Raw genomic sequence first — 26128 nt, 5'->3', positions numbered from 1 at the left:
ATTTGGGTCACTTCAGGTCTCTGATTGTTTACATAGGTTTAACTTCTTACATAAATGTTTCTCTGGTTTTACCAACAAACATTTAATACTGTGGTATAATTTTAAAAACCATTGAACGGCTCTCATAGAGCCAAACTGGCTTCCTCCTCTATAAAGTTTGTAATATTAAGAGAGTTTAAAAATGTGTTACTCAATACTATTTAAACCAAATGTCAAATTGAGTACAGTTGGTAAGAATATAGACAAAGGTGTAACAGCTACACTAATCTCCTGCAAGCAAATTATGTCTGACCAAATGCAACTCCATAGGGACAGAAGAGGCTCCAGACTTTATAGTTGCAGTTGATATATTTGAAGGTTCACATTTGGTCAGTTCAGGTTAACGGCCCTGACTTTTGTAGCATGTTGGTCACTGAAGGTTTATTGTTGTATACAAATTTTTAAGTATTAAATTACTCCTGTGTCTGTGTCTGTGGTTTGACTAACATACATTTACTGTTATAATTATAACAATAAGTTACCACAGAACGGCTCTCTTCAAGGGCCAATGGCTTCCTCCTCTATATAGTTTTTAACATTTATATAATATGTGTTAAAAAATGTATGAATCAATAATATTAAATAAGTTAAACCATATGTCGAAAGAAGTAATGAAATGTCTATACAGATGGTAAGAATATAGACAAAGGTATTTATAACATCATTCTTCTGGTAGACGTTAAAGGAAAGCAAAACTGACCAAAGGGGAACTCCATGGGGACAGAAGAGGCTCCAGACTTTACATACTGTCAGATGGAATACATGCCATTTGGATGCTTCCTGACAGTCTCTGACAATCACTGAATGCTTTATGGTTTCCATGGTGCCAAATTCTGGAAAATCCAGGAAATAACCTGCCGTTTCTTGCCTACAGCCAACAGCATTATAAGACAATGGCAATTTCTGGTGGATCTATTTGCATATACTTCTGAGTAGACAATTTTCCACAGGGCAAAAATGGAGATTTCGTGAAATGGTTGAGAGTGCATGTTTTCTATGTTCTCCTATACACATTAATTACCACATTGAGAATGGTAACAAGCAGGATGGCTGGCGTAGCCGTTCTATAACTTAGTTAAATGCTTTTTAAATTACAATGCTATTCACTTAAAACATATGCTAGTAATTATTAAACCTTGTCCTTGACAATTTGGTACAAAACAGTTACATCACCCACAAACCTCCTGATACTCAAACTGACAATGACAATATTACCCTGTTTGTACTGGTGCCTAACTATTACCTAAGATCTTTAAAACAGCCAAGGTTTCTTCCAACTGTTTCAGAGGCAATAAATTAACATTGGAATAGCAAGCATTTGCAAGAGTGCAAGTATAAATTGTATACAATTATTCTACCCCAAAACAATAAGATGAGTCAATGATTTATGTATCTTTCATGAGATGCCAAAAAGAATGCACACAGCATGAGGCAAAAGGGATACATTACTAATTTTATTTTAACATCTCTAAGGAAATAAATGTGACCTCATAAAATTTGACCTCTTACAACTGTTCCAGATTCAAACCATTCCAAATGTATTCTGCATCAGGTCTATTACCATATTTAAATACTTAAACCGTTATCCAACATTGAGACTCAAAATCCGACCTTGAGACATGTTATCTGATTCGAGACTGACAGCCTGTGTCACAACAACGAAAACAAACATATGATTTAGCAAATAAGTAAGATTTTGTCACCTTATAAAGTGACAATACATTTGAGACAAACAATAAGGCTATTTATTTACACATGGACTAGATGAGCTGTGTTGCATGTTTACTTAAAGCCATGCCAATTTGTTTGCTTAAGACACAATTTATACCCATGATTTCCTGAAAGACCTGTCTGAGTAATGGTGAGTTATTGCATATTAAGTGAAGTATCATATGCCAATTCAAACCTGCAATTTGGTGCGATTTGTTTGCATTTCACTGTCATTATAAGGTTATCCACTGTGACACAATCATGTTATACTTGAACTGCTGTACAGTGTAGAAATGATTCTATGTTGAGCTATAAGTTGAAAAACGCCAAAAGTCAATTACCATTCACACATGCAGGACACGAAGGCACCCACCAATGTGTAATACCTACATATGGCAAACTCTGGCCAGGCAACATATAAACTACTAGTCACAGGAGATGTTTTTATCCTTTTAATTGAAATTGTAAATAGTGGAACTTTTATTTTGACAACAGTCCTGTCTGCTGCGTAATCACTGGAGATGATGATGATGATGATAAAGTTTATGATGATGATGATGATTTTTATGATGATGATGATGATTATCATGATAATAATGACAATAATGACGAGGTTAATGATGATGATCATCATCTTCATTATACTGACGATGATGATCATTATGCTGATGATGATGATGATCAGTATGCTGCTGCTGATGATGATGATGATGATGATGATCATTATGATGTAGACGACGAAGATGATGATGATGATGACGATGATAACTATGATAACGATAACGATGATGATGATGATGATGATGATGATGATGATGATGATGATGACGACAATGTCCATGATGATGATGATGATGATGATGATGATGATGATGATGATGCTGATGATAATGAAGATGATGAAGATGATATCTTTGAATCACATCTTGTACAAAAAAAGTTCAGACAGGTTAGCATAAGAAGTGAAATACCAAATTAACAAGAGATGTTTGTCAAACATTATGCCCCTCCTGAACGCCATGTTGTCAGGATTGTAATGGACAATTGAATGAAATATGCATGGACCGAAATAACAGCTGATTTGTCACTGACATTGGATGCCGTTGAGGCAGTTTTAAGATTATGACCATTTAAAGTGTGAGGATAGAGTGTGTTATGGCCATGACCTTTGACCTCAAAATCCATAGGAATCATCAAAAACCTAAATGTTAAGTTTTAGGGCCATGGGTGATGCATTGGCAAGTTATCACACAGAAAAGCTTTTTTCGTTCAAGGTCACTGTGACCTTGACTTTTGACCCCTAAAATCATAAGGGGTCATCTACAGGTCAGACTCCGAAACATTTTCACATTCAAGGTCACTGTGAACTTGACCTTTGACCCGATGACTTGTAAAATCAATAAGGGTCATCTACTGGTCAGGCCCAGCTTCCTTGTCAAATTTGTTGATCATAGGTTCAAGCTTTGTTGAGATATCACTGGGGGAATATTTGTTAACTTTTTTTGCGTTAAAGGTTACTGTGACCTTGACCTTGGCCCGATCACCCCCAAAGTCAAGAGGGGGCATCTACTGGTCTGGCCCAACCTTCATGTTAATTTTGATGACCATAGGTCCAGGAATTGTTAAGTTTGCTTTCAAGGACACTGTGACCTTGACCTTTGACCCCTTAAATCAATAGGGGTCATCTACTGGTCAGGCCCAACCTCCAAGCCAAGTTTGAGGGCCATGGGTGCAGGCATTGTTGAGTTATCATTCGGACAACCTTTCATGATTCAAGGTCACTGTGACCTCGACCTTTGGCCCAATGACCCCCCAAAACAATAGGGGTCATCTACAGGTCAGGCCTAACCTCCAAGTCAAGTAAAAGGGCCATGGGTGCAGGCATTGTCAAGTTATCACTCAGACAACCTTTTACCATTCAAGGTCACTGTGACCTTGACCTTTGGCCTGATGACCCCCCAAAACAACAGGGGTTATCTACTGGTCAGGCCTAACCTCCAAGTCAAGTAAAAGGGCGATGGGTGCAGGCATTGTCAAGTTATCACTCGGACAGCCTTTTACCATTCAAGGTCAATGTGACCTTGACTTTTGAGTTATCACTTGGACAGGCTTTGGTCTACTGACGGACGGACCGACCTACTGACCGACCGACATGTGCAAAGCAATAAACCCCTCTTCTTCAATTAGTTGATGACATAATACTTTGAATTAGTCCCTGATTATCTGGTAACTGGCTGATTGAGAAAAACACAGTCCACACAGAGGGACAGTTTCAGGACACACATTTTGAACTACTTTAGGGACTAAATAACTAGCACCAACTCATTACTCATCATTTATATTGTCCCAAAAGGACATTTATTTATGAAGACTGACAAGACTTGTTAGTATCATGTGAACACAGAGTGACTTAATAGAAAAACAATCAGTTAAAAACTAATGACGCCTGTCTGGGCAGTGACATGTTACTGTGTAATTAATATTCCCACAATTAACTTTAAAGAACAAACAATAGCAATTCAAGCATTGCCTGCCAGTCTGAAGTAACTACTTGAATTTATAGAAGGACATACTACAGTCTTGCATGCACCCTCATTCTTTACACCTATCTTAAGTGTACTAACACATTGATAATATTATCTTTAGATTAGGCAGTTCAATGATGAAGTTAAATGGGTTCAAGACCTGAAAAGCAGATACTAAAGCAGTTTTTATGTACCTTTATTTATTATTTTAGTCAACCTGTTATTTTGACACATACTTCTGTATATTTCTGTATTGAAATACATTAGGTTAACGAAAAAAACTTTAATATTAATGAAACCAAACACTTTAAGAGAGCCTGAAAACATTTTCAATAGTATAGCTGGCAATATTTAACATTTTATATTAGGGCACCATTTCAGATTTGGGAACTTTGTAGTGGCTTACTTTACACTTCTTTCTCATTCAGCAACTGTGAGTCCTTGAAGTGTGTCTGAGATAGCCCTTGGTTTTGACAAAAGCAAGCCAACACCTTGTACAATTTGCTACCTGGCACCATTAAATGATAATATTTGAAAATACTCAAAGATTTACACAAATACAATTGGTGCCAGTGCATGTATGCACAATCTGTTAAAGATCAAGCTAATATTTTAATTGGTAAAATAAGAAATGTGCACACAGATAGCCATCTTCATTGAATAATTCAAGAAGGCAGAAAGCATATTTTTCTATGCAGTAGGTTGACAATTAAATATCAATTAGGGATACAATAAATATCAATTAGGGATACAAATGAACAACCTCTAACTTATAATTGTCATGTACTCCATATCAGTTCAAGGGCAGGTTTTAGGGCAAATCACCCACATTGTTTTTGCAACCATCAATACCAGGAAAGATGTAGCTCCACCTAAAAAACAACACATCTGGATCGGGTTACCCGACCTACAAAATACTAGTAACGTAAGCGCTGACCCTACCGTTTTTATAATAAGTTAGCAAAAAAAATAAAAATGTTTTTGTTTTTAAAGTAATTATTTGTAGTTAAATATGTAGTTTTAAACCTTAAAAGCTTTATACAGAAGATTACTTTAACCCAATTCTACGATGATGACAATAACATTTGAACATAAAAGCCTAATAAAATGAAACTCTATCTACACTACAAGTTTTTGAAAAGGATGAAACCCTTTTTTGGCCTAATGTTTAAATGACTGTTTAATACTGTAATACATTAGAGCGATATTTGTCAATCTGTTTCCATTTACCCTCTCAAAAATCTTTACTTATACACTGTACAGTACATACAAGGTAAACTGTTATCTTTACTACCATTTGAGCTATCAAATGAAACCCAAATTAAATACACCATTTCACATTATCAGACAGTCACGCGACAATAAACTGTATTTCTGCTTTAATTGTTTTTTTAAAGAAACATTTTTTCATCTTGTAGCTTTGAATTACATCCATACAAACTGATAATAAACTCAAATGTAAATGAAAGTCTTAAGTCACTGGCTATTTTACATATCAAATTAACCTTGAGTCTTCAACATTTACATTTTTATTGCATCCATTTAGACTTAAGTCATACAAATTGCAAGCCTTGAAATTTGCAAGGCAAATTCTGAGTGAAAAACTTAATTACAGAAACAAAACATTGAGAAACACCTCATTACCAATGGAACTTAGATCTATGATGATGACAATGTCATCCAAAACAATTAAGAAAAGTTATTTAAAATATATCTGCATTTATACATAATAATAACAACCGATATTTGGTGCAATATTCCACAGGGAAATGTTGTTCATTTTCTTGCCACTGATGAACTGTTCCTTAAAACTGCCATTCCCAGAAATCAGAGGTTTATTTTTTCTTTCTGCAGCAGACAAATAAATGATAATCTGTCATATTTTCTTAAAAGCCCTAAACAATCAAGATGAACAATACTTACCAAACATATTGAAATAAAAACAATACTGAATGTCTAGCAGGACATATATATTCTGCAGAAGTTTTTTTTAGGGTCAAGGTCACAGAAGGTCTGTTATTTATTTATTATTTAAGCAACCAAACTAACCAGAGCTGGCTAAAAAGGTCAATGCCTTTTGTGACCTCTTAACATTTAAAAAAAAACACACTTAAAAAACATGTTTTAATGTTGTTTATATAATTGAGTGATAAGTTTTCACAACTTTCACTCATCTGAATCCATTCAGCGTTTATCTGAGTTGATCTATCCATGTCTATTTTAATTGATTTTTTACTTAAATGTTGCCATAAGGTATACTAGTTGATAAATGAAAACTGAAAACTCACAGATGAATTCATAGATAAACATACTTTATTGAATTCACCAAGGCCATGAAACATCATATCTATGGTACATATCTGAGTGGCAATGATGAGTTGTTTCATTCATAATTCATCATGCAGGTGTATCCCTAAAGACTATACCAGACCATTCAGCAAAGCATACAAAAGCAAAATAACAGAACACCATCTAAATATTACTCATTATACAATCAGCATATCAGTGAAGCACCATCATTATCAATGACCACAACCAAACAAACTAGCTGGGTATGAAATGTGATTGTTGTGTTTCATGTGGAAGATCAGTGTTTCCAGATGATTCCTAGATTAGAGCATTTCCCCTGGATTCCTGACCTTAGAGAAGTTCAATCCAGGAGAAACAGAGGCATACAGTTAATCATTATAGACAGTGTAACAATGAAACCTAATGAATATCTGTAACGACAAAATACATTTTAATCATTAGCACTGAGAAAGAATACGGACATTTAGTTAAGGACGTTCAAAAGAAAGGTCAAGGTCAAAGTATGTGCGAATATCAAACATGATCAAAGAGAAAACTGCAATGTATACTGTTTATGGTCAATATGAACTTGTTTCATCAAGGTCAATGCTTGCATGGCAACTGTGTATTTTCAAGGTCAAAATTAGCATGGGTAGTGTGTATTTTCAAGTTCACATGACAATTTCAAGGGTAAAATATTGCATTTGGTTAAGGTAAAATTGTACGACTATTCCCCAGTAAAAATACCAGCAGAATACCATTACATTCCAGTGGAATATATAATCACATTATACTATTCAAGTGAAATTCCACACATAAATGGAACACCACACAATACCAGTGGAATTCCACTGCATTTCAGTGGTAAACATAAATACACTGGTAAACCACGGGAATACCACTGGTAACCACTAACTTGTAATGGTATATGCCACTGGATCTTTCATTTGTATATGTTCAAGGCCAATTGGCATGACTACTGCCTATTATCAAGGTCAAAGTCAGCACTACTACTGCTAAAGGTGGAGGTCGAAGTTGACATGACTACTGCTTATTTTCAAGGTCAACGTTTGCACTTCTATTGCTAAAGCTGACAGTCAAATTCTGCATGACTATTGCTTGTGGTCAAGCACCAAGTTGGGATGACTTCTGCCAATGTCAAAGGTCAAATTTAGGATGACTTTTGCTTATATTCAAGGTCAATGTTGGCAGACTAAAGCTTATACTCAAAGTCAAATACAGTATAACTCACTTGTTGTTGTTGTCAAAGTGGGTCTTAACATTTGAAATGGTCAGTGTCAAAGCTGGCAGATCTATTTTTTATGGTCAACAATTGCTTATGTCAAAGTTATATCAGGCATGACTTTCTGATTGTTGGGAAGTTTGGAGGAGTTTATTGGTTTGAGTCAAGTTTAAATTTGCAAGACTATTGCTTCTCTGGTCAAGGTCAAAGTTGGCAGGACTACTTGTTACAGTCACAGTCAAATTGACATAACTATTACCAATGGTCAAGGTCAAAGTTGGCATGTAGTAGACCGTTGCATGACTTTTGCCTATAGTCAGGTCAAAGTTAACAGGACCTTTGTCTACAGCCAGAGTCACAGTTGGGATGCCTATTGCCGATACAATTATCATGACTTAAAGGTCAACCTTGACATGACTAGAATGTAAATTACAATAACGATCTGTTGAAAAGTCTGCACTCAGCCTCAATGTTGGTTGTTTGGTGTAGAGTAATTTGTCTCACCATCAATGTTTAGTACAATAATGCTGAAGTCAAGTTTGCTGGATTTTTCGTTGAGGAACTAGTTATTCCAACACTTTTATTTCCTGATGCTGATTAACTACACAATAAATTCAGGTAGCAAGGTATTAAATCCTTAGAAAACCTGAGAATAAAACACTAGTATAAATAACTTACATAACGAGGTAATGATGGTGGTCTGCAAAACAATGTGAATCCTTTCATACAGGGTTTTATAAGCTACTAAAGGCAGTATGTTGCAATTAATACGTTGTTATGGCTGCCTTCAATTTCTTCAATGACAATCATGTTTCCCTAACCATGGTAAAAATTCTTTAGGGAAACATTTTTTTTTAATCATTTTATAAAGACATACGCTATACCTTTCCATTAAGTTTGGAAATCTTAACCTGAATTATTTTTAAAGAGCAAAATATGTACATGGAAATGATAAGTCAGGGCAAGAAGGAGTGAATGCCAACTCGTTTCTCCCGAGGGCCATTATACATGTAGTTTAAATTTCTTTCATTAATGATTGGAGACAGATTTTAGCTTAATGTCACCTCGACTTTGACCTTTGACACACACTAACCTAACAAACAATAGAGTTCATTAGCTCGTTATTAACCTGCCTACCAAGTTTGAGGTCACTGGGCCTAAGTATTCTTCAGTTATGGTTAGTAAACAGATTTTCAGCTGGAGGTCACAAATACCTTGACCTTTGACCAACTGACCTCATAATCAATATGGTTCCTCTGCTGGTCATTACCAACCTCAGCAGCCTACCAAATTTGAGGTCCCTGGGTCATTATAAGCGTGCTTCAGTTATTGAGAAGAAACAGATTTTCAGCTAAAGGTCACCACAACCTTGACTTTTGACCTCAAAATCAAAAGGGCTCCTCTGTCTGGGCCACAGTGTTCTTGCAGTAATGATTGAAGCGTTCTTAGAAATGAAAAAAAGTTTTCACACAAAGCAAGACTTATACTGTGTTTTATTCCGATTGTTTCTAAGCGAAATACCAGTCCATACTAAGCAGTAAGGAGGGAGGGGTCTAACTATGTATTATAAGGCCCAATATAAATGCTAAAAAGATTGTCTGCCAATAATGTGTGATTTATAGCTACAGGGTCATTTAAGCTCTCAGCCCACAAGAGTGCCTGCCGATCTTCCAGAACCATATTCAAGCGTTGCAGCAGGCATCACAACTTTTTTTGGGACAGATAAATTTTCGGACTAAGATGAGGTTCATGTTATTTTGTAACCAATTAGTAAGCCATGCTTGGCAATTTGTAAGCCATGCTTTAGTAAGCAGCCATCAAAGGTGACTTACATTTTAATTTATACAAAATTAATTAAAAATGAGATTCTATCAAGTTTGGGCAGTGTTTCCTACCAGGATGCAGCAATCACAATTCTTTGACCGCCTCATACCCCACTGAAAGTTTTGGTCACTGTTCATCACTCGGGGTTCCAACTGTCGATCACCATTGTCACCAAATTGTGATAAAAGCTAGGACAAAAACATTTAATTTTTTTAATAATTTCTTCAAAAGTGGCAAACTCAGTGGTCACACAGTCCATGATATTGATTCAGTCTCTGCAGTTGATCAAGTCATAATTAGGGCATGACTCCAGGCCTAATTTATTTGGAAAATCAGTCCGGCTTCGTCAATATCAGTCCAGACGTGCAAAATATCGGTTTTTAAAAGCCCTGCTATAACTATTTTAGTGTTAAGCACAGAATGCCTCTATATAAGTTAAGATGCTTGGCAAACTTCTTATCAAACCACTTAATAAAACAAATTAATTATAATGATTAAATGGAAATTTTAATGGTTATTATCTGTCTGCTTCACTGATTTTTGGTTGTCAGAGCTCTGCTATAAGAATTAATAAATGTGAATCTGTTCTGCGATCTGATTGGCCAAGGCATGCACCTGAACACTATATTGTGTTACACCACTGGAATTTCTCTATATCTAATTAAGCCAGTAGGCATGTGTGGGCTTCTATATTAGCAAATCAAAGGGACTAGACACCAGATGATGCAATTGCAAGAAAAAACAAAAAATGCATGTCTACCACGTATACATTAATCTTAGTTAATTTAAAATAGCGTTAGTATATGTAACTGTACTAAATCACATGACTTTCACATGCTTAATATACCTACAATAAACCTGGAAACCATTATGAGCCCTAACTCAGCTGAGACAATGAAAAAATATTTTTTAATCATGTAAAAGGCTGTATTATTGGTCTCATGAATCTTCAGTTTGATTTGACAATTCTTGGTTTGTTTTGTGTTAATAATGTATTTGCCGATTTTGGAACCATCTGAGGTCTAGCCCCTTTTATAAAAGCAATTAATGAGTAAATGGACATTAAGGCTTGTATAATCTCCTTCATGGTTTTGTATGACAGATCTCTTCAATATTATAACATGATTGTGAATCTGTCTGGCATTATGCAACTGTGGTTTAGACATGCACCTGCATGACACTTATATATTGTGTTACACCTCTGATCGTTTCCCCTGGCTTCAAAATAAGTTAATTACTGTGCAAATCATTGTCATCTGCATGAAATTTATTACAGCCCGAAACTTGCATAGGAAAAAAAAAGCAAATTACAGACCCTTATCACCACAGGTTAAGTTTCTTAAACAAGCATTTCCTTCCTACTTTCTTTTGTTGACAGAAACTAAAAAAATCCTTATCTGAACAATACACAATGAGTACATTTCGCAACTGCAATCTGCATGTATGATCACTTGAAATGTTACGGATGTTAAAGTTACATCCTTAATTATGGTATATTATGATAGGGAATGATTGTTAACTTTGTCTGTGAACCATTTCTACACCACTACGACAATATAAGGCAATTTAAGTTATTATCAAGGTTTTCCAAAACATTTCCATGTGCTAGTTATAAACTTCCTTTCTATTTAAATTTTATGGACTTTTTTTTGCTTTTCATTTATCATTTAGATGATGCATAAATGTATGGTCTTATAGTTGTCTAAAACATTCTTGAATCAATCATGTTTTATTGTGTGCACTGTGCATAAATAATTTGCATATTTGATATGCATTATGTACAGATTTAAAACCTTCACAAACATACCACAACCGCATTAAATCAGTTTTCTGAACACAATATTGCACAACATTGAAACAAATAAAAAAAATAATCAAATATCATGAATTTTCTCTCGAAGAAAACAGTATGAGAATATTAGATAAAACAGATCTTCAATCTTCTGAGTGTCATTATTCTGAAACAGGAGATAGATTCGAAACAGACAATGAAATTTCATTGTCATTCCTTCACTGTATGTCTCAGCAGAAGAGATGACAGTCACCACATGTACATTAGCAGATAGTACAGAAAATTGTGGACCATCATAGGCCTGGCCAGTAGTCATGGGGACTCGGGATTCTACCTGCATGAGCTTATGCATACACCATATGCACCATGCAATACATCCTCTTTCTCCGAGTCATTCCTTTGTTGTGGTTGTGCATCTGCTACTATCTGCATCCTGTGTCTGGTCCATGTCTGGTACTGATTGGTGTCAAGGGGGAATTTTAACAACCACAGAGTACATGGCTAGCCGAGATGTGACCTCAAATTGACTTTAGTAACACACTTATATGAACTTGTCATAATTCACTGTCATGACTATGAAGTACTCAACTTAAAGATTATTATTTAAATTAAAGTCTTGAATGCATATCAATTGCTCTGTAAACATGTGTGTTGCATTTACAATGCATCAGACTATCTTTTGTCAATGCCTAGCACATAACCAGTATGTAAGGCAATAATGCATGTACAATATTTTTTTTATGATTAATTACAAAAAAACAACAAATGGTGATGTTTATCACCTACCTTTATAAACATCAGCAAATATTTTGTCTGGCTTGGAGCCGAACCAATGCATTATAATGCCAGTGATATTATAATGCATGAGCACTCACTACACAAACCGGCACCTGATACAGGGATGGGCAAAACGTGAAATGTATTCCTTCCTTCATTTCTCACGCACATACAACCAGATAAAGAATCTGTATACTATTCTGATTCACATATACTATCATTTATGTAATACATACTTACACTAACCGGGTATGTGTACATGTACTACAGCAGCTGTAACCACACTGTGATGCAAATTGTATTCAGTAATTATTCCTACATGTACATGTACGTGTTATATACATTTGTTGTGAAAAAACCCCATGTTCAGTGCATTTGTCATATGTCCATTGTATGTAATGTATACCTTGCAGCTAGTCACACAATGTAATGTATTTAGGGATTTGAAGTTACAGCTGCACAACTTAAGACTCATGGCCCCTCCCCAGGAAACGATCAATGGGCTCCCAACCACAGGAATTTGACTACTTGTTTGGTTTAGCTAAATTTAAGTGAAATACATTAAGTCATTTTATTACAAACTGCTAACAAAACAATGATTTCTGATAAGCAAACCATTTCAGACATAAACCTGCATGGTCACTATATGTAACACTATCCAATATACCGACACTACGGACATGTCACTGACCATTTGATCCCTGTTTTCTTTCACACAAACTGTGTATTTTTCATAAGCTCAATTAATCCATTACCTGTAAAATGATATACAACACTTGACACTTCTTTGGCAAAACAATTAAAGAAATCAAGTCAATAATGAACTCAATCAGTTCATGGTGTTAAATTCTTTAAAGATTTTGTCCCTGTAAAAACAGGCACAAACAACTTTTTGCAAATAAATAAATAAATAGTAGCCCCACCCCTCAATCTGCTAAGGTTATACATATTCTCCTATATTTAGTATCTTAAATTAAAGACATACATGGATGCATCTCTGATTAATTTGTCTCCAGGATCTCCTTACAATCGCTACATTATTTCATTGATTCATGTCCTCCAATACTAATTTCTAGAATGTTCAGAAATAATAGGAAACGTGCCGCCAGCAATCCATCATGCATTTAGAACCATTCTAATAGATAAATGTCTTCCTCTTAGTAGACTGCAGCTATATTATTATACCCACAAAATATCCCAGTATACTTATGTTTGTGCATGACCTTAGGGCAGGCATAATGTGCCAGACCACACATTCAAGTACTTAATGTATTATCATAAGGTGCAATGAACTTTTCTTATTAATAATATCAGTTTTCAGTTTATACTAAGTAGACATGGGTATCAATATTTACTTATATCATCAATATTCTCTATTTATAAGAGATTAATGGTCTTTGCAATCAAATTAAACTTGAAAATGATCTGTAGAGGACTCAAAGTTCAACCAAGCTATAAATTGAAAGTCTATGGGGGTCAAATTTTTCATGTCAAAAGTGTCAAAAACTTTGTAAATGTGCTTTACTTTTTAACAAACTGGATTCTCAAACATCTAAACAGGTTTTTATCATTTTGCCAATGCCATGCTTTGACTATCATAAAACAATCATACACATCAGTCACCACCAACAGTATTAAAAAAAATCCAATATCCCTTAAAATGCTATGAAATTATATGTAACGAATGCAGCTCTATAAAATCTGAAATGCAACAATGAGAAAATCTGGGGAAAAAAACAAACACAGAAATTACACGTGGTTACATTAATATTTACCTTTAGTAACCTTCCTCTTCTTTTTACTAATTTCCTCCAATTCACATTTACTCTTTCGTTTACGTATAACACAATATTTTCCATCTTTTCTACACCTTTCTCTTAGGTGCATGCTTTTACTTTCTCAGAAACTCTAATGCACACAATGAAATTTGTATTAATTTCAAATACAAATAAGCAAAAAAAGATGCACACAAATAATTCCTCTTGCACGCTATAGTTTAATACTCCATAACTTCCTATATCTCCAATATTAACCCCACCGAACACAGTTCAAAATGACGAGACTGCAACCATACAATATTAAGGTATTGGGAAATCCTAGTTTCACTGTAAAAACAACGCTTGCCGTCCTCACGTAGGCCCACTAGAAGCATCCAGCGTAGGATCCTGATTGAATGAACAAATATGAGTACTACTACACTAACATAACTTAAACACTTGAAAAAGTAATAGTGTTGTCTAATAAGACATCAGTATGTTTATAATTGATGCTATCCAGATATAAGAAGAATGATTAAAAATTAAAAATTTAAGTTGAACTAATAAGATTGATTTAAATTGAAGATGCATTAGTTTTCATAAGAGTTAATGTAATGTCAACACCTTTATTAACGCTCAGTGATTTTAACTGGGATGAACCATTATTGGTTAATTTTTGGATTTTAAACCATGCATTGAATAAAACGGTTGTCCAAAAGATTGCTTTAAGTAATGGGTAAAGGTTGTGAGTATGTTACTTCCAAAAATTAATGGTTTGATGCCATGCATGCAAACCAAACCTTAATGTTTTTTTGATAACACAACATTGACCTGTAAATCATATCTATAAGGATTTGTTTAGGGACCAAAATGAAACTGACGACATTTGACATCCGTGACCATATCTCATGAACAGTGATTTAGTATTCGGATAACTGTTGTATCAGATGGTTTTGAAATGTTAAGTGTTTTCCTTTTTAACAGTGGATTATGAGTCACATTGTTTTATCATGTGTTAAATCTATAGTTGCACAATATGTCTGACTTAATATTGACACAACAAAATATTATTTTGCATAAAGAGACAAGAAAAATACATACTTAAAACTATTCATAACGTTGACTAGCTTGCAAACTAATTAACATAATTAACATAATACCAGTAGCAACTGGAGCTGAAATACAGCAATTGACATTGCAGCTGCATATTGTGCAATGTACTTATACAGTCATCTACGCCCATACACACATTACAGTAATACGGAATTGGCAATCTTGCCAGACACTCTGATCAAGTTCACAAAGCATCACATAGTAAGATAGGAAAGCAGTGTTAACATCAGTGTCACAACCCATAACCTTAACAAAGCAAACATGGACAAATGGATACAAAAAGAGCAAAACGAAACCTACGAGAAAACGTCTGACAAAGGCCTTGTTGGACAGAATGCCACACAATTAGAGCACAAAAGATGTTCGTTAAACATGAATGGGTTTCCTTTGGCAGCCATTTTGCTTCATTGTATAACATGTCTGTAGTGTAATTTAAATCAAAATGGCCGAAGATCACGAAAAATATGCTAGGCTCTACTAAACATCATGGTGGAAATTTTTACAGACTTATGAGTTCAGTTACAAAGTAGCAGCACCAAAACTAAGAAAAGAAGGTACATGTGTGTAGTAATAAATAGAAGCACCACAATTAACAGCAGACACATGTGTTCAGTAATAAATAGTTACAAGGACCACAACTAACAGCAGACACATATGTGCCTAGTAATAAATAGTAGCACCACAACTAACAGCAGACACATGTGTGCCTAGTAATAAATAGTAGCACCACAACTAACAGCAGACACATATGTGCCTAGTAATAAATAGTAGCACCACAACTAACAGCAGACACATGTGTGAAGTAATATAAAGTAGCACCATAACTAACAGCAGGCACATGTGTGTAGTAATATAAAGTAGCACCACAACTAACAGCAGACACATGTGTGTAGTAATATAAAGTAGCACCATAACTAACAGCAGACACATGTGTGCCTAGTAATAAATAGTAGCACCACAACTAACAGCAGACACATATGTGCCTAGTAATAAATAGTAGCACCACAACTAACAGCAGACACATGTGTGTAGTAATATAAAGTAGCACCATAACTAACAGCAGGCACATGTGTGTAGTAACAAATAGTAGCACCACAACTAACAGCAGACACATATGTGCCTAGTAATAAATAGTTAAGCACCACAACTAACAGCAGGCACATGTGTGTAGTAACAAATAGTAGCACCACAACTAACAGCAGACACATATGTGCCTAGTAATAAATAGTTAAGCACCATAACTAACAGCAGGCACATGTGTGTAGTAACAAATAGTAGCACCACAACTAACAGCATACACATATGTGCCTAGTAATAAATAGTTAAGCACCACAACTAACAGCAGACACATGTGTGTAGTAATATAAAGTAGCACCATAACTAACAGCAGGCACATGTGTGTAGTAACAAATAGTAGCACCACAACTAACAGCAGACACACATGTGCCTAGTAATTAATAGTTAAGCACCACAACTAACATCAGGCACATATGTGTAGTAACAAATAGTAGCACCACAACTAACAGCAGACACATATGTGCCAAGTAACAAATAGTAGCACCACAACTAACAGCAGACACATGTGTGTAGTAATATAAAGTAGCACCATAACTAACAGCAGGCACATGTGTGTAGTAACAAATAGTAGCACCACAACTAACAGCAGACACACATGTGTCTAGTAATAAATAGTTAAGCACCACAACTAACATCAGACACATATGTGTCTAGACATAAATAGTAGCATCATAACTAACAGCAGACACATATGTGCCTAGTAACAAATAGTAGCACCACAACTAACAGCAGACACATGTGTGGAGTAATATAAAGAAGCACCATAACTAACAGCAGGCACATGTGTGTAGTAACAAATAGTAGCACCACAACTAACAGCAGACACACATGTGTCTAGTAATAAATAGTTAAGCACCACAACTAACATCAGGCACACATGTGTCTAGACATAAATAGTAGCATCATAACTAACAGCAGACACACATGTGTCTAGTAACAAATAGTAGCACCACAACTAACAGCAGACACATATGTGTCAAGACATAAATAGTAGCACCACAACTAACAGCAGACACATGTGTGCCTAGTAACAAATAGTAGCACCACAACTAACAGCAGACACACATGTGTCTAGTAACAAATAGTAGCACCACAACTAACAGCAGACACATATGTGTCTAGACATAAATAGTAGCACCACAACTAACAGCAGACACATATGTGCCTAGTAACAAATAGTAGCACCACAACTAACAGCAGACACATGTGTGTAGTAATATAAAGTAGCACCATAACTAACAGCAGGCACATGTGTGTAGTAACAAATAGTAGCACCACAACTAACAGCAGACACACATGTGTCTAGTAATAAATAGTTAAGCACCACAACTAACATCAGGCACACATGTGTCTAGACATAAATAGTAGCATCATAACTAACAGCAGACACACATGTGTCTAGTAACAAATAGTAGCACCACAACTAACAGCAGACACACATGTGTCTAGACATAAATAGTAGCACCACAACTAACAGCAGACACATATGTGTCTAGTAATAAATAGTTAAGCACCACAACTAACATCAGACACATATGTGTCTAGTAATAAATAGTAGCATCATAACTAACAGCATACAACTGTGACTAGACATAAATAGTAGCACCACAACTAACAGCAGGTACATGTGTGTAGAAATAAATAGAAGCACCACAATTAACAGCAGACACATGTGTGTCTAGTAATAAATAGTAGCAACACAACTAAAAGCAGACACATGTGTGTAGTAATAAATAGTTAAGCACCACAACTAACAGCAGGCACATGTGTCTAGTAATAAATAGTTAAGCACCACAACTAAAAGCAGACATGTGTGTAGTAACAAATAGTAGCACCACAACTAACAGCAGACACATATGTGTCAAGACATAAATAGTAGCACCACAACTAACAGCAGACACATGTGTGCCTAGTAACAAATAGTAGCACCACAACTAACAGCAGACACACATGTGTCTAGTAACAAATAGTAGCACCACAACTAACAGCAGACACATATGTGTCTAGACATAAATAGTAGCACCACAACTAACAGCAGACACATATGTGCCTAGTAACAAATAGTAGCACCACAACTAACAGCAGACACATGTGTGTAGTAACAAATAGTAGCACCACAATTAACAGCAGACATATGTGCCTAGTAACAAATAGTAGCACCACAACTAACAGCAGACACGTGTGTAGTAACAAATAGTAGCACCACAACTAAAAGCAGACACATGTGTGTAGTAATAAATAGTAGCACCACAACTAACATCAGGCACATGTGTGTAGTAATAAATAGTAGCACCACACCTAACAGCAGACACATGTGTGTAGTAACAAATAGTAGCACCACACCTAACAGCAGACATAAATGTGTGTAGTAACAAATAGTAGCACCACAACTAAAAGCAGACATATATGTGTGTAGTAACAAATAGTAGCACTACAACTCAAAGCAGACACGTGTGTAGTAACAAATAGTAGCACCACAACAAACAGCAGACACATGTGTGTAGTAACAAATAGTAGCACCACAACTAACAGCAGGCACATATGTGTAGTAACAAATAGTAGCACCACAACTAACAGTAAGCACATGTGTGTAGTAACAAATAGTAGCACCACAACTAACAGCAAACACATATGTGTCTAGTAATAAATAGTAGAACCACAACTAAAAGCAGACACATGTGTGTAGTAAGAAATAGTAGCACCATAACTAACAGCATACAACTGTGTCTAGACATAAATAGTAGCACCACAACTAACAGCAGGCACATGTGTGTAGTAACAAATAGTAGCACCACAACTAACAGCACGCACATGTGTGTAGTAACAAATAGTAGCATCACAACTAACAGCAGACACATGTGTGTAGTAACAAATAGTAGCATCACAACTAAAAGCAGACACATGTGTCTAGTAACAAATAGTAGCATCATAACTAACAGCAGACACATGTGTGTAGTAACAAATAGTAGCATCATAACTAACAGCAGACACATGTGTGTAGTTACAAATAGTAGCATCACAACTAACAGCAGGCACATGTGTGTAGTAACAAATAGTAGCATCATAACTAACAGCAGACACATGTGTGTAGTAACAAATAGTAGCATCATAACTAACAGCATACAACTGTGTCTAGACATAAATAGTAGCACCACAACTAACAGCAGGCACATGTGTGTAGTAACAAATAGTAGCACCACAACTAACAGCACGCACATGTGTGTAGTAACAAATAGTAGCATCACAACTAACAGCAGACACATGTGTGTAGTAACAAATAGTAGCACCATAACTAACAGCAGACACATGTGTGTAGTAACAAATAGTAGCATCATAACTAAAAGCAGACACATGTGTGTAGTAACAAATAGTAGCATCATAACTAACAGCAGACACATGTGTGTAGTAACAAATAGTAGCATCATAACTAACAGCAGACACATGTGTGTAGTTACAAATAGTAGCATCACAACTAACAGCAGGCACATGTGTGTAGTAACAAATAGTAGCACCACAACTAACAGTAAGCACATGTTTGTAGTAATAAATAGTAGCACCACAACTAAAAGCAGACATGTGTGTAGTAACAAATAGTAGCACCATAACTAACAGCATACAACTGTGTCTAGTAATAAATAGTAGCACCACAACAAACAGCAGCCACATGTGTGTAGTAACAAATAGTAGCACCACAACTAACAGCAGACATATATGTGTAGTAACAAATAGTAGCCCACAACTTACAGCATACAACTGTGTCTAGTTATAAATAGTAGCACCAAAACTAACAGCAGGCACATGTGTGTAGTAATAAATAGTAGCACCACAACTAACAGCAGACACATGTGTGCAGTAATAAATAGTAGCACCACAACTAACAGCAGACACATGTGTCTAGTAATAAATAATAGCACCACAACTAACAGCAGACACATGTGTGTAGTAACAAATAGTAGCACCATAACTAACAGCAGACATATGTGTTGTAACAAATAGTAGCACCACAACTAACAGCAGACACATGTGTGTAGTAACAAATAGTAGCATCATAACTAACAGCAGACACATGCGTGTAGTAACAAATAGTAGCACCACAACTAACAGCAGGCACATGTGTGTAGTATCAAATAGTAGCACCACAACTAACAGCAGACACATGTATGTAGTAACAAATAGTAGCACCACAACTAACAGCAGGCACATGTGTGTAGTAACAAATAGTAGCACCACAACTAACAGCAGACACATGTGTGTAGTAACAAATAGTAGCACCACAACTAACAGCAGACACATGTGTGTAGTAACAAATAGTAGCACCACAACTAACAGCAGACACATGTGTGTAGTAACAAATAGTAGCACCATAACTAACAGCAGACACATGTGTGTCTAGTAATAAATAGTAGCACCACAACTAACAGCAGACACATGTGTGTAGTAACAAATAGTAGCACCACAACTAACAGCACGCACATGTGTGTAGTAACAAATAGTAGCACCATAACTAACAGCAGACACATGTGTGTAGTAACAAATAGTAGCATCATAACTAACAGCAGACACATGTGTGTCTAGTAATAAATAGTAGCACCACAACTAACAGCAGACACATGTGTGTAGTAACAAATAGTAGCACCACAACTAACAGCACGCACATGTGTGTAGTAACAAATAGTAGCACCATAACTAACAGCAGACACATGTGTGTAGTAACAAATAGTAGCACCATAACTAAAAGCAGACATGTGTGTAGTAACAAATAGTAGCATCATAACTAACAGCAGACACATGTGTGTCTAGTAATAAATAGTAGCACCACAACTAACAGCAGACACATGTGTGTAGTAACAAATAGTAGCATCATAACTAACAGCAGACACATGTGTGTAGTAATAAATAGTAGCACCATAACTAAAAGCAGACATGTGTGTAGTAACAAATAGTAGCATCATAAATAACAGCAGACACATGTGTGTCAAAACAAATAATAGCACCACAATTAACAGCAGACACATGTGTGTACTAACAAATAGTAGCACCATAACTAACAGCAGACACATGTGTGTAGTAACAAATAGTAGCACCATAACTAACAGCAGACACATGTATGTAGTAACAAATAGTAGCACCACAACTAACAGCAAACACATATGTGTCTAGTAATAAATAGTAGAACCACAACTAAAAGCAGACATGTATGTAGTAACAAATAGTAGCACCACAACTAACAGCAAACACATATGTGTCAAGACAAATAATAGCACCACAATTAACAGCAGACACATGTGTGTACTAACAAACAGTAGCATCATAACTAACAGAATGCCCAAGTGTGTAGTAAACTGTCAGTGCCTGAAAAAATGCAGCACAAAAATCAACAACAGCATAAATGCTAAGAAATATTCAACATTTATTGTGTTATTCTAGCTAAATGGTGTTGGCAAATCTTTTGTTGGCAGAAGTAATGCATGTTAGAAACATCTCCAATCTCTTTGATAAATATTGAACTTGACAGTCATGGGACTATACCAGACAGGAATCAATATCAGGATAATTCAGGATAATTTTTTTATAATATTTTCTTATTATTAGGATGTGTCTTTACTGGGAAAATTGAAGCCATCAGTTTCTAAGAAACTCCTGGAGAGATGTTTGGCAAACTTGTTATTGTCTTAAATCATCACAATACCAAACATTTTTTTCAAACTTTACCATGAAACACTTCCTATCTTTAAGGCGAGGTATTTATTTTTCTTAACCCACCACTGCCAAAATAAATTCAACTTAAAAACAAAATTGTGATTGTCTGATAAGGATATTTTCATTCAAGCATTCAGTCAATTAATTTATCGTATGTTTACATAACAATTAAACATTTCTATAACTGACATTAATTTGACAAAGTCAAACTAGATTATCAGTTTTGTTCTGAACTAATAAAAAAGTTTATAAAACTAATATTTGAAATAAAAATAATTATAAAGAAACTCGCCCCAAAATGACCAAACAAATTGAAACTCCTGCCATTGATTATCAAAACGTTTGCAAAAAGTAAGCAAAGTGAAAGATAAAAAAAGCTCTGTGAACACATAGAAATGTGAATGGAAAGGTCCAGACTTGAAAACCTTGAACTCAGTTTATGTATGTCATTCATATCTGGCCATTTGTATTTAACAGTACATCAAACATATTGGATATCAGCAAATATTTGCCATGGTCTGATGATACCTTGTCCTCATATAACCCTTGCTGTGTTAAATAAGAGTTAAAAACTTGACTCTAGAGTACATCTCCCTGTGGAGTTTACGTGAAAGAAGATTACAGCATTTCAAAAATTTCTAATCCAAAATAGGGTTGGGGGATGGGTGGGGGGAGTAACTCACATGTGCATTAGATATACTTGTCAAAAGCTGGAAAACAGTGGCAGTATAAATGAATTACAAAGATTTGGTGTGGCACTCTGTGCATTTTTCAGAAACAATGCTAGGTGCACTGACGTAAAATCTTAACCAAAGGGAGGTAATTAAGCATACCAAAGATAAAATTTACCATCCAGAGTTACCAGTGTTCTTTTTCAAGTTGAATATATTAAATATCGAAAATAACTCAAAAAGCCATTAAAATCTTAATAAATGATAGACACTAAATAAAACCAGTGTGGGGTTTCCCCATGCTTTTTCCTTCAAAATGAACCTTTCTATCTCAGCAAATGGAGAGGACAATATGTTTTTCTGAACGCGTGATTGATTGACTTAATTGTCTGTATTCAGTTTTTACGTGACAGCGGACATTTTCCATTTCATTCAATAATAACATTCTATGCGTCATGAAAATAATGTGTCTGACGCATTACACATCTGATGATAAATGAGTTTGCATGACCAAAATCATTATTGTGTGTTCTGTCTGTGTAATGTTCATCATATAAACACTTAAAGGAACTGAACACCAGATTGGCACCAAAAAAAAAAAAAAAAAATTGTAAAAATAATACCAAAATGTATAAAAAAAATCGAGTCGGACACCGGGTTCGAACCGGTGTCGCCAAAATGCAGTCCAGTGTTGTATCCACTGGGCTAGGAAGGCTTACCCTAAACAGTTGAAATATTTAAGCTATATACCTAACTTGGTAATATCTCATGACAGGGCTCGAATTTAAACTTTTTTCCTACTTGCAATTTTTTGCAAGTGGGTAAATTTTCAACTCGAATTTTCAATCAGTTACTTGCTTTTTTCTTAAGTATTAAATTTGGTTAAGTAAGCATTATATGCCGAATAAAAGTCAATAAAAGTTCTAGTTGAATGTTTAATGAATAAGTGTCACACATTACTTTTTCGTAAGAACACATGACAAAATTCTTTTAATCAATAGAACAATAGACATTTTTTCATTTCACATTATTTAATTGGTCTGAATAAAACTTTTGTCCAACAATGTCAGTGTAATATTCAGGAAAACCCCCAAATAGTATCGAATCGCACACACAAACAGTGGTTTCTTCCCTTTGCTGTACGTCTCCGCTTGTCAGGGGAGATCACTGTGTTGGAATTTGTGTACTACTTCATCAAATCAGCATATGCGATCAGTGTCACAAAAGCGTTTAATGCTTACCTGGTATCCGTTGTAAAGTGTCTGAGAGACTAGATATTTGTTGGCTTCTCATTACCGTTTGTCCTCTTGTATTTTGTTTTGAAATATGGGACTCGCCAATTTTAGCGAGTACATTTTTTATGAGGTCGCTATCAGCAAAACTGACTTGCATTTAGCAAAATGCAAGCTTATATTCGAGCCCTGCATGATAACATAGACTAGCCAATCAGGCATAAGGAATGAATTCGACTAGGTAGACATACCTAGTAATCTTTTTTAATGGAAAAATACGAAAAAACTGTTAGTAAGTTTCAATGCATTGTCGATACTGTCCAAGTTTATGTAAGTTTTGGACAATTTTTTTTTTCGCTCTTTCATCATACGGAGTACAGCTCCTTTAACCCATTTCATTCGGGATACACCTTTTGGTGTAGTTACCCTTTACATGCGGGATACACCTAAAGGTGTAGTTTTTGACGTACTGATCTTTCACTTTATTTACTTTCGTTTTGACTGTATTGTTTCTGGTTTATACGTTTTCCGGAATGACCGGATGTTATGCGCCGATAGATGCGCAGAAAAATTTATTGAAGAAATAATTTTAAAAAGCAAAAATCTAAATTAAGTTAAATTTAAGCTTTTTATTGCGATTTTGATGCAAATTTTGGTTGAAATGGATGGGACTTTCAACCTCAGTGACGATAGTGGTATTGGGATGGTTATAATGACTAAGTTTATGTGAATTTGTTTGATACAAACAGAAGACATATTAAAACATCGATAGAAATCACAAACTATGACATTTGCATTATTTGGTGGAGTTTTTATGACGATCTTGAGGAGTTCTAGAATGATTGAATGACAAAGAGGATCACCCCAAGGTTTCAAGTGGGAATACAAAGAATGGTGGTCCTAAAGAACAATATGACCCAAGAAAGCCAGGCTATTGCACTACTGTCATTCATCAATAAAACAGTTATGGGGCAAGACTTCTGGACCTTACTGGTCGAGGATTCAAACTGCTATGCCAACCAACATCGCGATGAACATCCACCCGCCCGATTTGCTCCGAAGTGGACTTGGGATGATATAAACTGTTATAACTTTTTATAGATTTAAAATATTTGCATAATTCTTTCTGCATTTTAAAGATAGATTAATTTAGAAACGTTCATACATTGGATTATGTGACATTTGAAAATAAATTATGTGTGATTTTTTTCCTTTCAATTTGTGCATATTTATTTTTTGGTGCTTTTTTTTTCATCATCACCTGGTTAACTTGCAAAAAATAATTCATTTAAAATCATTTGCTAATAAAACTTACATAAACATGTGCAGATTTTTATTTCCTTTCCAAATATGTAATCTTTATTGGGTCTTGTACCAATAATAAAGAAGTTATTAGTGTTTATACAACACAATGGTCATATAAAGTCAGATGGCTTATCAGTTATTGGAAAATGCCCAGATATTCAAGGTATCATATCTAACTGGGTCTCTGAATGAAATGGGTTAATTACACTTACAAAATGGAAGTCTTAAAGTATTTACAAAATGGAAGAGTAAACATGTATCCCTTGTGTTATTCCCTTAAAGCCATGTTTCCTTTTTCACAAGCATGGAGATGAGTGCAATTTTATTGTTCAATCATATTTATTCGAAAAATGTGGATAAAAATGTTCCTTGTACATTGAACTCTAAAAAGGGAGATAACTGAATTTCAAAACATTTTTGGTTTGTTTTGGTTGCTTCCCTTCCAGGTACTACAATACAGTTCAAACAGTGAGGTCTATCAACAACAAGACGGAATTTACGTGCACAAGTTACTTCCCTTGGCAATATAAGAGTACACACACAACTGCGTATCGTCTGTTATTCGGAATAAAACCTAAACCATATTCATGTATTATCAAAGTCCAAACAAAATTTCTCACAAAATAGAATCCTTAAGATTTTACTTCTTAATGACGAAATCAGCTTTTGTCAAAAGTATCATTCTACTCCAGATTTGATTTTAACCTCGAAATAACCCACTTAAAGCTGAGTCTTATAGCAGTGCTAATTTGATGACCTTTTGTAATAATATTAACTATTTCAACTGTATCAGCAATATAAAATGTTTTAATGAAAGAAAACAAATGTTTGAAAAATGTTTTTTAATGTAATATTGTTTACATAATTGTTTACAAACAAACCTCCACTAAATCAAACCATTAATATAGTTATAAAAATGATTCTGGATGAACAAGCCCGAATTCTTACACTAGTACTTGCCATAATTTTTATTAACAAGCCATGCAACATAAAATTCCTGTATATTTCATGCAAGTCTGGAAGGCATTTTACCAGTGCAGGGTTTGTGCTGATATAGACCACGAATAACAAGTT

General features: G+C 35.2%; 1 protein-coding gene across 5 annotated transcripts in view; it reads right to left on the bottom strand.

Moving 5' to 3' along the window:
* LOC128207677 (hypoxia-inducible factor 1-alpha-like) overlaps positions 1-26128 on the bottom strand; it is a 151615-nt gene that overhangs the window by 85621 nt on the left and 39866 nt on the right. The window contains exon 1 of one of the 5 annotated variants that reach the window (XM_052910745.1): positions 13975-14518. The exons of the other annotated variants lie outside the window; for them this stretch is intronic. Within the exon in view, the coding sequence (XP_052766705.1) occupies positions 13975-14086 (112 nt within the window). The 5' untranslated portion in view covers positions 14087-14518. Of the gene's footprint in view, positions 1-13974; positions 14519-26128 lie in introns of those variants that run through there. 5 annotated transcript variants of the gene reach the window in all.

The sequence above is a fragment of the Mya arenaria genome, chromosome 11 (genome assembly GCF_026914265.1).
Source record: "Mya arenaria isolate MELC-2E11 chromosome 11, ASM2691426v1".
In the NCBI taxonomy this organism is placed as follows: domain Eukaryota; kingdom Metazoa; phylum Mollusca; class Bivalvia; order Myida; family Myidae; genus Mya; species Mya arenaria.
Note: the sequence above shows the minus strand (reverse complement) of the source record. Positions and strands in the feature narration are given on the sequence as shown.